At 45.0% G+C, this 14,674-nt stretch overlaps 1 protein-coding gene across 1 annotated transcript; it reads right to left on the bottom strand.

Annotated features, from left to right (window-relative positions):
- Nucleotides 1-4,518: 4,518 nt before the first annotated feature.
- Nucleotides 4,519-14,315, bottom strand: LOC119361194 (BTB/POZ and MATH domain-containing protein 2-like). The gene is made up of 3 exons (XM_037626522.1): nucleotides 14,219-14,315; nucleotides 6,035-6,057; nucleotides 4,519-5,550 (listed from the first exon to the last, which is right to left on the bottom strand). The coding sequence occupies exons 1-3, from the start codon at nucleotides 14,313-14,315 to the stop codon at nucleotides 4,519-4,521; spliced, it is 1,152 nt and encodes a 383-aa protein (XP_037482419.1).
- Nucleotides 14,316-14,674: the final 359 nt, after the last annotated feature.

The following is a 14,674-nucleotide window of genomic DNA, read 5'->3' as shown; positions in this document are numbered from 1 at the left end:
GGAGGACACTCGACGTACTCAAAGACACTCGACCACCAGGAGTTCAAAATCTACTCTGTATCCAAACGGTCTGTAATTAAGTAGTCTTTATGATCATGATGACACTTTATGTAAGGTGTTACCAGTAACGCCAGGCCTTAATGTACTTTAAACCCTCCGCTACGTGGGCTGGCTGGGGTCTTGGCATGCTATATATAAGCCACCCCCTCCACTGGCAGAAGGGTTCGCACTCCTGTAACTCTCACACATATAATTCAGTCGACCGCCTCCGGGCACCGAGAAGTAGGGTTGTTACTTCTTCAGAGAAGGGCCTGAACTCGTAAAACTCTTGTGTGCACAACTACTCCATAGCTAGGATCTTGCCTCTCCTTAGTACCCCCTACACTACTGTCAGACTTAGAACCACGACAGCGGCTAGCAGTTAAACGATGTAGTGGAAATTGGAAATTGATTACATACCACCATCACATATCCACATCTGTATTGCTCAAAAACAATTTTGTAGCTTAATTTGTCATGTTTCTTCACTCTGTAGAACACGATGTCACACTACAGCGAGCTCGATGTCTGCCTCTAAATCGCGATTGACACGGGGAGTGAGGTGGAGCTTCTTCTGCAGCTGTCGGAGATCTTGCGCGGCAATAATTTCGACAGTGTGGAGGTTAGTAAGCCTTCACTCACTATATGGAGTTTTGCAGTTTGTAAATTCTGTTGTAAAAAATCACTGTAGATTGAGGCAGTTGACTTGATCGTCTACATCCTTGCAGGCGATTACCAGTGCTAGAGTGCCCATTGTGAGGGTGTTTGATGCAGGCTGTGATAATCCGGGTATCTCACTGATAAAACTAAACTTGAATGTGAGGCATTTTTACCTTCAACTTTGTAGTGATGTATTTTCACATTCAACTTTCTAGTGAGGTATTTTCTCCATGCATTTTGTAAAACTAAACTGTCCTTCGTAAAGTTCTATAAACTTGAATGTGAATGTTAATTATCAAGGTCAATTACTCCGGATTTCTTAGACTGAAAATAGGCACATGAATCATAAAGGATTAATATTAGCACTGAAACATCCCATATAACCAAGCTTCTGTTTCTACAACAATTGCAGTTTTGCAACTTGTGTTGCCTTCGTCCTTCTGAGTTTTGATATGACCGCGTTTATCTAGGACAAAGTAAAGATCATGTTGAAAATATATGCTATGGCACCTCTGGGCATGTACATATTCCTCTGTTTCTTCTCACTGCTACCTTGATCTGGACACAACTAAAGATATACTTCCTTTTTTTCCTCACTGCTCATATTATTCAAAGAAATATACGGTCAAACAACATGTATGCTTCGATGCTTCCTATGTTCCTTTTGGCATTGAACTTCTATACTATCTATTCTGTGTGCAAGCAAGCTCAGATCTCGACAGGCCAATTGATTTGCTTTGTTGGAACAACCGATAGATAGTATCTTTGTTGGAACAGCCAATTGATTTTCTTTGTTGATAAGCTCCAGTGGTATATTTGCTGAGATATATTTACCTATATTCAATAGAAATAGAGGTAAATTAATTAATTCACCTATATACTATGTTTCCATGCAAAGATGTTTTTGAGCTTACACTGTCCTGACCTTATATAGTGATGGTTATAACAAATTTATTGGCTTTAGTCATCTAAATGTTCTATTATTTCTTTACAGAGGGAGTGCATGACAAGGATGAGGCAGAATTAGTTCTGTTATGAGAAATGGGTTACGAGTTACAACATCGTTGTATGTAGGTGGCACAACCCATTCCAGAATGATTGACTATCATTTTCTCCAAGGTGAGGAGAGTGTTGTATCATATGTTAAGCAAAATCATGAGGAATTTTCTTGCTGGTCCAATTATTCTCTGCATCAAAAAATCGTGCTCATTGTAGTTCGCTTCAGTTATTTCCTTCGGTAATTGCACTTTACATTGATGAAGAATGTGTCCGAAGTTTGGATGAATTACCATCCATGCTGCCACAGAGCCCATATATAGTTGGCAACGGCCTCTACCTATTTATTGTTTCTGATCACCTGCCGTTCAAGTCCATCTCCATGGAGGTGAGGTTGTCATGCTTGAGGCTGTTTACGGCCCATCCCTGGTTTATTGTTTTTTCTGATCAGTGATATGCTTGCTTGCTGTACTATGCTGACATTGGCTGGATTGACAACTCTTAACTGATCAAAGCCATAGTTATCTGATTATTGTTTAGTTTTAAATACTTTGTCATCCCTCGAGATATGATTTTATAGAAAATTTTTGTATGTTGTTTGAATCTTTAGGACATTATCATGTGGTGACATTGGATGCTTTGTTAATTTCGAGTATAATCAGGTAATTAACATCGGATGTTCTCCAAGCTGCTTGTCATTTGTACTTGCATGAGCTCCAGTTTGTGCCAACAAAAATTTGAATGTGTCAGCAGAGTATGGTGATCAGACCTGGTTAATGCAGAAAACAAGTACACGAGTGCAGTTCATTTCGGAGATACAAGTGGTTACTGTGCTTCATATTTTTCTAATGCATTTTCAATACATTACATAGATCCATACCTGACACCAAATAAACTGGCACAAATCCATCTACCAATGGATGGAAGAAAACTGGATTTTAATGACTGCATACCTTAGTTACCATAAGCTGGGTGACCAAAGCATATGATGTATCTCTACATATGTAGCTTTGCTTAGCATGAACTGATCTCATGACTTTCTTTTAGCCTATGAACCTACCATCAATGTAATATATAACACTATGTATGAACTATTTCCTTATGTTTAAAGAATATCGGTCTCTAAATATTCCAACTCGCATGGTTTAAAAGCTTGGTTTGCTCTCGGCCTTTGCGCCATTGGCGCAACGGGTCATCTAGTTTATGAAAATCCAACAACATCAACGACGCAGTAAAGCTCGCCCAATCCTTCTAGATGAAGATGTGCCCAAGTGCATGCCAAATTTGGCGGCTCTGTCTCTTGGAGGTCCTCACTGGTATAGGGTGTGCATGTGCGTGTCCATGTGGATGAGTGTGCGTGTGTGTATGTGAGCGCCTGCATTTGTACTGTATTTCTAAAAAAAATATGAAGGTTTTCTCACACAAACACATGGTGCAACTGCAAGTGCAAACAAGTGTCTAACAACACAACAAACTAACTAGAAAAATGTTGCCTTGAAAAGACTAAATCGATGCAATCATGAAATTTGGACCTTTTTCGTAACATCACAACTCGAGGACTAACCTAAGTTGACCAATTTCTCTCGTTTGACAACCAAATGACGTAAGAAACATACGATAACTACTTCGTAAGTAATAGTCCATGAAACGTTGATAGCACAAGTTAAATATAATGGATTTTGGTCTAGAATATGACGCTGAACAAAAATTCCAATCTGGTGAGCTTTATACAAAGAAAGCATTACTCACTTCATTCCTTTATGTAAGAGTATATGGCAGAGTGCAGTGATTCGGTGCCCAGGTTAATCTGCACCCGATCAGAAAAAAATTCGAAACAAATACTAGAAAAATTCAGAAAATCCTAATTTTTATTCCTATGGTAGACAATTTATTGCGTGAGGTTCGCTCCAAATATTAATTCATTTGGACATCTTAGTAACTCTCAGAAGAAAAAGACAAATCAGGTCAAAACAGTACGTGAACAGTAAACTGTTTTACAGACTCCGAATTTGTCTTTTTTGCCGAGAGTTGCTCAGTTGTCCAAATCATATGAAAATTGGGTCCGACCTCACACACCAAACTGTCTACCATGGGAAATGTTTTTGGATTTTTTTAAATTTTTCTAGTATTTATTTTGAATTTCTTATCCAACACGGGTGCAGATGAGCCCGGGCTCAGAAAAGGATTTTCATATATGGTAGTAAAACTAGATACAAAGCCTCGTATATCAGATGACCAGAGCAACTGGACTTTGTCTTCTGAAGACGTTGGTGAGCTCTCCAATACTTGGACACATTGTTGTATGTTGGTTCTTTTAGACCACCCTTCGTTTTGACCCTAGATATTTGCCACTACAAGAAGCCAAGCATGGGTTGGCTTGTTAGGAGCCGCTGTGGATGTGGAATATAGAAGCCAACCAAGGCCAGCGCCAGGATGCAAACCGAGGGCAAAACCGCATGGCGTACTCGCGAGGCACGTCGCTTCATGTTGCGTGATATAGGAGTCCTGCCTCGCTGCATCCGTACGACCTGCTTGCGAACCTGGCAAGTATCAAGATATGTGATATTATAAATTGTAAAAAGAATGTCGTAAACTTCAAAGCACAATAAGGCCAGATTGAGCTATTTTAACATGGTCCAAAATAGATATGGGTCATCTAACGTCTAATATTACTCTTACCTCTTGGGGGTAAAACGATGTCTATGATTTTTTTTTTTTTGAGAATAAACGATGTCTATGATGGTGTAGGGAACATCCTATATTGCAAACCAGGAAACAAACTATATATCGCAAATAAAATCTAGCATCAAACCAGGAAACAAACTATACACGTACCCCTATTGACGACGGCAGATTCTGTTTCAAAATATCCATCATCACCCCTGGATAGCTTGTCATGAGGTGCTTGAATCCATCGGTTTTCTTCACGGCGTCGAGCACATCCTGCGACGACACAAACGCGATGCAAGCGTTTTTGAGTAGCACACGGTCATACTGCTCTGCAAAAGTTAGGGCGGTTGCCACCGTTTGCTCGTTTATGTTTTGGCATAGCTTCCCTTCACACGTCGTCACTAGCCTGTCCAGACCATATCGATCTCCGACAACCAACAAATATTGCAGGGTCGCGTTTTTCTCAAGATCATTACCATGTGGGAGCGTATCCGTGTACATGAAATATAGAAGGGCCTCGAAGATGACGGGGTCCATGTCATCAACCTTGACGGGTTTTGTAGGGTCCTCCTTCGTCGGGTCCAAATGCTCTGCCTTGAAGGCCGGTGATCGTGCCGCCAGAACGTGTCGATGAGCACGGAACGACTTGTCACCCACAATGAACGTTACGTTCGCGCCTTCCTGGCCCTTCAACATCCTTGCAAAATCCTCGTGCATATTGGACGGCGGGGTCGGGATGGCCAAGGCGCCATGCTTCCTCATAACTGTCAAAACACATCTGATCGTTACACAGTCGTCGTTGCCAGATAGGAGCCGTCGCAGCTTTGACTTCTGGACAAAGTCGTCGAAGCCCCAAAAAATACCTGCGGACTGGAAGGTATGTTCTAGGCTCCATTGCTCAAACACTTCACCATCCTTCCCCAATAGACTCAGAGTGTAGTTGGTCTGCAACCCTAGTTCTCCATTGCATAGACGCAGATAAGCGGAGGCGTGGGCGCCTCCGTCCTCCTTCGACCCGTCCGGGTAGAACGTGATGTCCCACTCGCAGCTGCCAACGCAGAACGTGCTCGACGAGATGAAGTTCCCGGCGCCCATGCCGTCGAGCAGCGAGAAGCCCGTGACCTCGAAACTGTGCGCCGCAGTGTCGCCGTCCGTAAGGCTCGTCGACCACGTCTCGGGCACATCCTGCTTCACCGGAGAAGAAGCAGAACCGATGGTGTTTCCCATGGGAATAGGTAGGAGATCGGGCGAAGGGTGCTGCAGGTTCGTGACATACAAGTCGCTTATGTATTTAGCCGGAGCCGGGTATATATTATGCGAAAAGTGTTCAGAGTTCACGTCACGTGCGCACGGACACATAGATGGAATATAATCCTCCAAAAAAGAGGGTTTCCTGATATTTACCCGGGTGCAATTCTGTAAGGACAGAGTTCACGTACCGTACGAGAGCGACTGGTGTTGGAAGGCACCGGCAGGCGGCAGTGCCGTCAGGAACCGGGTCTCGCAATGAAATTCTTGCCACGGATCAGGCCCTCGATTGCGTTTGCCTAGCCCTGGATTAGATGGGCCAGGCGGCCAGCAATTTTGTTTCGAAAAGAAAACTTGGCAAAAAAAAATTCTCCCTTTTTTTGTATACAAGGGTCGAATTGCCCTTGCTTAATGCATGTACCTGCCGTTCTACAAAAATATTTTTCCTAAGAAAAGACACCCAAAGCCGATAATTGGCAAGAGCGCTCCTCCGCGCCTGCTCACAGAATCGGTTGGCGTCCATCGGGGTCAAGAGAATTAGCACTTGTGGTATTCTGCCACAGTGGTGATGGATTATGGATGGACTTAGGCCCATATAAGACAATAATCCCTAATTAATCTCTAAGGCCTATGCATGTGTATAGCAAGTGGTGGGAAATGTGGAAAGTATAGTCCCATACTGCTACAGTAAGAAGAGTGAGACCTTTTTATAAGAGCTGCTCTACCACTTGTTATTGGGAGCTTGGGAATATGAGCTGTACACACGCACTCCTCCTCCTCCGCCGCCGGCTTGCCAGCCTCGTCACGACGCGCGCGCGCCGCGGGTTGCGGGAACGAGCCGAAGCTTATTTTTGCCGCTCAAGAACACGGTCTGTTCGCGGACTCGGTCGTGGGCCTGGCCCAGGCCCATTTACCTGATGGCCTATATAAGAAGGCGCTCGCCGGTGGAGTGAACCCTAACTCAGTTCACTCATTCCCTCTCGTACAACCCTAGCCGTTATCTACTATTCCTATCACTGTGTTGCCTCCGACGATCCCATCCCGATGACCGCGTGCACGGTTGGTCGGGAGAGCAGGTGCCTCCGGAACCCTGTCGTTTGAGATTCTATCCGGGAGAACGGCAATAAGGTTTTTGGGGAGTGTCTCGAAGCGACTGCTCCTGACCCGTCCCCGTCCTCGTCCGCCTCTGCTTCCACTAGATCCTCTACATCGACTCCATGGCCGATGACGAAGTCGCCAAGAAGAAGGCCTTGGCTGATGTCGAGGCTGCTGCTACCGCCGCCGCGTTGGTCTGGCCAACCGGAGGGTTTGACTTGTTCATCCCATGTTTGCTTGTTCATGTGCTAGCCGTATATATGCTGTTCATAGATGGTTCGGTTTTATGTACTGTACGTGCTCACCTGCTTAGGTATCAGTATGAGATGCATACCGTATTTTCCATGCTTACTATCTACTCATGGATTAGATTAGTCGGAAAAGTGCTAATATTTCCAACAATCCAAAAACCTTATTTTAGGCATTTTTCGATTCAAGGCTTTGCTGCTACTCTAATACCGGAAAAGTTTACCGCAACACATTTTAAGCGTTGGCAGACTAGGACCACCTTGTGGCTCACAGGGATGAACGTGTTCCGGGTTGGTGGTGTGTCCCCCACAGAAACGATTGCTCCTGAACAGGAGAAGGCATTTAGGGAGGCAACCACAATCTTTCTGGGAGCAGTTCTTACTGTGATCGGAGACAAGCTTGTGGACGCATATCTTCATATGCGCGTTGCCAAGATTTTGTGGGATGCGCTCGAAGCTAAGTTCGGCCCAACCGATGCTGGAAGCGAGTTGTATGCTATGGATCAGTTCCATGACTACAGAATGGTTGATAACCGTTCTGTATTGGACCAGGCCCATGAGATACAATGCATCGCTAAGGAGCTGGAGTTCCTAAAGTGTGAGTTATCAGACAAGTTTGTCGCGGGTTGCATTATTGCAAAACTCCCTCCTGGATGGAGGAGCTTTGCTACTTCTCTCAAGCACTTGAGACGTGAATTCTCTGTTGAGGATGTCATCGGTCATCTAAGTGTTGAGCAGAACTCGAGAGCAAAGGACTCACACGTGAAAGGGGCAGAGGGTTCTTCTAGCACCAATGTGGTGCAGAAGAACTTACACAAGTTCAAGGGAAAGAACTCTGTCCAACAAAATACTACCTTTAAGAAGAAGGGTAAGAAGAAAGACAAGAAGAGAGATGGCTGCTTTACTTGTGTTTCAGAGGAACATTGGGCAAACAAGTGCCCAAACAAGTATAAGGCGCCAGGACAGGACGCAATGTCTGCCAATGTCACATTGAGCAACCATGATGGGGCATCTGGGTATGGTAATCTGTTTACCGTACTTTCAGTTTGTCAGTCCACCGATTGGTGGGTTGACACTGGGGCCAATATTCTTGTGTATGCTGATGTGTCTTTGTTTTCTTCTTACCAGCTCATGCGAGGTTGTTCCGTCCTGATGGGGAACGGCTCGCATGCTTCGGTCCATGGTGTTGGCACGGATCTAAAGTTTACTTCAGGAAAGATCGTGCAACTTATGAACATGCAGCATGTCCCCGCCATTAAAAAGAATCTCGTTAGTGGCTCCCTTCTATGTAAAGAAGGGTTTAAGTTAGTATTTGAGTTTAACAAAGTAGTTGTATCTCAGTATGGACTGTTTTTTGGAAAAGGATATGATTGTGGTGGTTTGTTCCGCCTTTCCCTGGAGGATTTCTGTAATAAAGTCGTGAACCAAATTCATTCCAATGTGAACGAATGTGAGGTTTGGCATTCACGTCTTTGTCACATAAATTTCGGTTGTATGACGCGGCTAGCTAAGATGAGTCTAATCCTGACTTCCACTTTAGCCAAAGGCTCTAAGTGCCATGCGTGTGTGCAAGCAAAGCAACCTCGTAAGCCTCACGAGCCTGCAAAAAAGAGCCACCTGGCACCACTAGAGCTCATACATTTAGATCTTTGTAAGATGAATGTTGTGTTGACTAAAGGTGGAATGAAATACTTCATGAATTTCATTGATGATTCCACTAGATTCTGTTATGTGTATTTGTTAAATACAAAGGATGAGGCTCTACACGACTTTAAAATCTATAAGGCTGAAGTTGAGAACCAACTTGAGAAGAAAATAAAACAAGTCCGGTCTGATCGTGGTGGAGAGTACTTTTCTGGTGAGTTTGATTTATTCTGTGCGGAACATGGTATTATTCATGAGAGGATGCCTCCCTATTCACCCCAGTCAAACGGGGTCGCCGAACAGAAAAACCGTACTCCAACTGATTTGGCTAACACCATGTTAGATACATCGGGTTTATCCAAGGCATGATGAGGGGATGCTATACTGACATCATGTCATGTCCTGAATAAAGTTCCCGCAAAGGATAATGAGACTACTCCCTATGAGCAATGGGAAAAGAAAAGAACTACACTCTCTTACTTGCGCACTTGGGGCTGTTTGGCGAAAGCCAATGTGCCGATCCCCAAAATGCGTAAGCTTGGTCCGAAGACCGTGGACTGCGTTAATTTGGGCTACGCTAAGAATAGCGTTGGCTATAGATTTCTAGTAGTGAATTCTGAGGTACCTGGCCAGAAGGTCGGTACAATTATAGTCTAAGGATGCTACATTCTTTGAGGAAATTTTCCCCATGAGAGATATGTGAAGCACTTATAGACTGGAATCTGATGAGACTCCTGAATCTGCCATTCTGATGGAATATTATGAACACAAAAGTGATGAAAGTTCATCAGAGGATGACGAGGAAGCTCCTGTTAGGAGCAAGAGACAAAGGACTGCAAAGTCTTTTGGTGATGATTTCCTCGTGTACCTCGTGGATGACGACACTCCCAGTTCTATTTTAGAAGCTTATGCATCTCCGGATGCTGATTACTGGAAGGATGTGGTCCATAGCGAGATGGATTTCGTCATGGCTAACGGTATACGGGAGATCACTGATCGTCCTTATGGTTGCCAACCTTTGGGATGTAATTAAGTGAGTGTTCAAGAGGAAGCTTAGGCCCGATGGTACTGTTGAGAAGTACAATGCTAGGCTTGTGGCCAAGGGTTATACCCAAAAGGAAGAAGGGGATTTCTTCGACACTTACTCACCTGTGGCTAGGCTGACCACCATTCGAGTGTTACTCACTTTGGCTGCCTCGCATGATCTTCTCGTTCATCAGATGGATGTTAAGACGACTTTCCTTAATGGATCTAGACGAGGATATTTACATGCAATAGCCAGATGACTTTGTAGTAAATGGTCAGGAAAGAAAGGTGTGTAAGCTAGTGAAATCTTTGTATAGACTGAAACAAGCGCCTAAGCAATGGCATGAGGAGTGTGTAAGCTAGTGAAATCTTTGTATGGCCCGAAACAAGCGCCTAAGCAATGGCATGAGGAGTTTAATACAACTTTGACATCCGTTGGCTTTGTTGTTAACGAAGCTGACAAATGTGTATACTATCGCTATGGTGGGGGCGAAGGAGTTATATTGTGTCTGCATGTTGATAAAATACCGATATTTGGGACCCACCTCAAAGTAATTGAGGAGGTCAAGGCTTTTCTATCTCATAACTTTGAGATGAAAGACCTGGGCGTGGCTGATGTTATCTTGAACATCAAGCTACTGAGAAATACTGAGGGTGGAATTACACTTTTGCAATCCCACTATGTTGAGAAGATTTTGAGCCGTTTTGGATATCCGGACTGCAAACCTTCTGCAACACCATATGATCCTAGCGTGTGGATTCGAAAGTTCGAAGCCACGGCTGTATATCAATTGAGATATTCTCAAGTGGTTGGTTCACTCGTGTACCTAGCTTGCGCTACTCGCCATGACATCTCATTTGCTGTGTGCAAACTGAGCCAGTTTGTTTCCAATCCGGGAGATGTGCATTGGCATGCTGTTGAGCGAGTGATGCGCTATTTGCAAGGTACTGTGAACTACGGAATTCACTATTCTAGGTACCCGACGGTACTTGAGGGGTATAGTGATTCTAACTGGATATCTGATGCTGATGAGATGAAAGACACAAGTGGATATGTCTTCACACTTGGTGGTGGTGCTGTTTCCTGGAAGTCTTGCAAGCAGACGATCTTAACCAGATCGACTATGGAAGCAGAACTCACATCATTAGACACATCATGCGTCGAAGCAGAATGGATTCGAGATCTTTTGATGGATTTACCGATGGTTCATAAACCAGTCCCGACTGTCCTTATGAACTGTGACAATCAAACAGTGATTACCAAGACTAAGAGTTCAAAGGACAACTTGAAATTCACAAAGCACATAAGAAGAAGATTAAAATCTGTCAGAAAATCAAGAAACTTCGGAGTAATAGCGTTGGATTATATCCAGACGGCTAAGAATCTGGCATGCCCTTTTACGAAAGGGCTATCACGGATTGTGATAGAAAATGCATCGAGGGAGATGGGTATGAGACCCACGTAAGTTGCCATGGGGGTAACCCAACCTATGTGATTGGAGATCCCATGAATTAGGACCTGGGAAAACAATCCAGCGGTCAACTGAGGAGAGTATCCTTAATTAAGCCACTCCGTTGGAGATGCAATAATACTCTCAATTCTGCAAGGCAGGATGACTTTTGTCTTAATGTGTTCCAAAGCTTGTGTAAGCAAGATGCTAACCTACAGAGCATTTTTTTGAGAAACACACCTATGTGAGCCTGACTTCTAGTCACAGTCTATGAGACTGGGTGATCTCTAGATAGCTCATGAGAAGGTACGGAGTATGACTAATAAGCTCCACCCGTGGGGTTTAGCCTTCGGCAGCCACGTATCAGCTGACAATAGGCGAAACTTCTACACACCAAACTGACAATTCAAGGCATAGTCCATTGTTCAGCTGTGAAGAAGTCCAATCCTATTGCTCTAGGTGGAAGTTCAACTTAATAGTCTCCACTGAAAATTCTGGTATATCAAACATTGTTTGGAACAGCTGACAAACTTATGTGCCTCGAGATCTGATGGGGGATTGATGGATTATGGATGGGCTTAGCCCATATCAGACAATAATTCATAATTAATCTCTAAGGCCCATGCATGTGTACGACAAGTGGTGGGAAGTGTGGGAAGTTTAGTCCCATACTGCTACAGTAAGAAGAGTGAGGCCTCTTTATAAGGGTTGCACTACCACTTGCTATTGGGAGCTTGGGAATAGGAGCTGTACACGCGCGCTCCTCCTCCTCTGCCGCCCGCCTCGCCTCACCACGCCTCGCCTCATCACGACGCGCGGCCGCGCCACGGGTTGCAGGAATGAGCCGAGCCGAAGCTTATTTTTGCCGTTCAGGAATGGTTAATTAATTGTTAATTAATTAACGAGTCGCTTACGGAAGCGCCACAGTCCGAGATGTTGGACCGTGGGCTGTTCGCGGACTCGGTCGTGGGCCTGGCCCAGGCCCATTTACCTGATGGCCTATATAAGAAGGCGCTGGCCGGTGGAGTGAACCCTAACTCAGTTCACTCACTCCCTCTCGTACAACCCTAGCCGTCATCTATTGTTCCTATCACTGTGCTGCCTCCCGCGATCCCATCCCGACGACCGCGTGCACGGTTGGCCGGGAGAGCAGGTGCCTCCGTAACCCTGTTGTTCGAGATCCTGCCCGGGAGAACGGCAATAAGGTTTTTGGGGAGTGTCTCGACGCGACTGCTCCCGATCCGTCCCCATCCTCGTCCGCCTCTGCTTCCACTACATCCTCTACATCGAGTCCATGGCTGACGACGAAGTGGCCAAGAAGAAGGCCTTGGCTGATGCTACCGCTGCCGCGTTGGCCTGCCCAACCGGAGGGTATGACTCATTCATCTCCTGTTTCCTTGTTCATGTGCTAGCCGTATATATGATGTTCATAGATGGTTCGGTTCTATGTACTGTACGTGCTCACCTGCTTAAGTATCGGTATGAGATGCGTATCGTATTTGCCATGCTTACTGTCTACTCGTGGATTAGATTAGTCGAAAAAGTGCAAATATTTCCAACAGTCTACGAATATTTTAATGCGAGGGGAGATGGAAGAGGGATGATGTTTGTATCTAGCGGAGCAACGATCGTTAGAGGATAGCGGCGACGTTAAGGTACGTGGGCGTTTATCCCGCTTTGCCTGCGCAACTGCTGCTGCATGGTTTGGTTGCTGTGTGTCCTCTATGCGGCACCGATGCCCAACTTGCAGAAACAAATTCAGGAGAAAAGCAGAGTTTCGTCAGTAGTTGGGTGTGAGCTGACGGATTATGGAGTAACTTAAGGAGACTAACCTCAGAGGGGAGCTGATGGTGATGCGAGTCACCGGGTTGGCCATTCATATGTAGGTAGATAGCTTTTGTTTGTGGCTGAAAGACGTGACATGAACTGAGTGTACATAGCTTCAGCTTTGCTTTCGATTTGCGTGAACATATGTAGCAGCAGTTCATTGTGCCGAGCTTCCGTTTCGCTGGCCAAAGTGGTTGCTGGTGGTATGTGATTTGTAGCAAAGTTGAGCATGCCGTCGCGAATCTTTGAGCAGACCTCTGCGGCAATGAACCGATGAGCAGCATTTTCGAAAGCAGCCCCTGAGTAGATGGAGCCCTGGAGCAGTGTTGGGTGGATGCACCAGTTGGATGTGCCAATTGACCCTTTTGCCGTTGTCTTTTTTTCCGCATGCAAGCAAAGAAATAGTTTGTGTAGGATCAGTCATCCGACTAACTGAAAAGCAAGATAATGTATGAAATATTTGTGCACAAAAGGAATGGTTCTTTTTCTGTTGTTGTGCTATTTTTATTTCTAGTAGCTTATTCTTTTTTTTGTCGGTGCACCGGTAGCAGCACAAGCGCCGGTGCACCAGTTTTTGTTTGATGATAGGGGGCGAGGTCGCGGAGGTAATTACCTTGAATTTGAGTGCGCCATCTCGTGCCAAAGCGAATAAGTTTTTCAGGATGTCGTCGGTGTATCCAGACATGCGAGGCCACACATTGTCGGTGAGGTTGCTGTCTAGGAAATCCATCCATTCGGCGAAGAACACCTGCAGAGGATGACGACGATGGATAAAGAATCAGCGTAAAGATCAAGGTGGAAACAAGGGGACAAAAAGGCGCACATCAGCCATGCACACACGATAGATCCAACGCATACCTGAAGGAAAAGTAGGAAGCTGCCCATGGTGCAACCCCCTTGTTGTGCTGGAAGTGTTTCTGCACTTTCGTCGCCGCTCGCATTTTCCGTCAGATGCAAATTGTATGACGTTACATCTTTACTGGCTAAGTACCGTGTTGATGTCGGTTATGTACCAATGGAACATCCGAAAGTCACCATCGGAGTTACCGGCCCAAAGACTGGGCTGTTTCCATATATCACTGTTGTCTTCTATGGCGGTACAACCCGCACTGCCACTCGAGGCAATTGTCGCATGCACGCGTCGATGTCCAGATCGCCAGCACTACCAGGAGCAGGCGAGGACGAGCGCTCTATCGCCGCCCAAATCATCTTAATAAATTTTATAATATCAAGGAACACAGAGTACGACGGAGAGAGAAAAGAGACAAACAATCAATAACAACAAAAAAAAGCTACAACAAAAAACCATGCTGACCGTCTTATTCCTACGGCTGTACGTTTTCCTCCAGAGTTTGGAAATTGCATTGAACTGGCAATAAAGTAAAGTGACACGTGAAAACGCGGTCGCCATACCCTGTCCGTCTTTTTTTTTATATATTTTTTGAAACGGAGGCAAAAGCTTTGCCTCATCTCATTAAAAAGAAGAGGAATAACAAAGTCTGCAGAGAGCCATTACACCTCACACAAATGAAAATAAAACACAATCCTACTCTCGCGGCATCAAAGAACTCAAATGCTTCGCCCCTATGATAATCCAGAGCCTCGCCTCCGCTTTAATAGCCTCGACCAACACGTTTGGCAACCTACATACATGCTGGAACACCCTCACGTTTCTCTCTTTCCACACTTCCCAAGTAACAATCATGATGAGTGAAGAAATCACCTTCCTCTTATGGCCACGTCTAAGGACCACTGCCGAGCACCACTCTT

The sequence above is a fragment of the Triticum dicoccoides genome, chromosome 2B (genome assembly GCF_002162155.2).
Source record: "Triticum dicoccoides isolate Atlit2015 ecotype Zavitan chromosome 2B, WEW_v2.0, whole genome shotgun sequence".
NCBI classification, from domain to species: domain Eukaryota; kingdom Viridiplantae; phylum Streptophyta; class Magnoliopsida; order Poales; family Poaceae; genus Triticum; species Triticum dicoccoides.
This window is presented reverse-complemented; position numbering and strand designations above follow the sequence as displayed.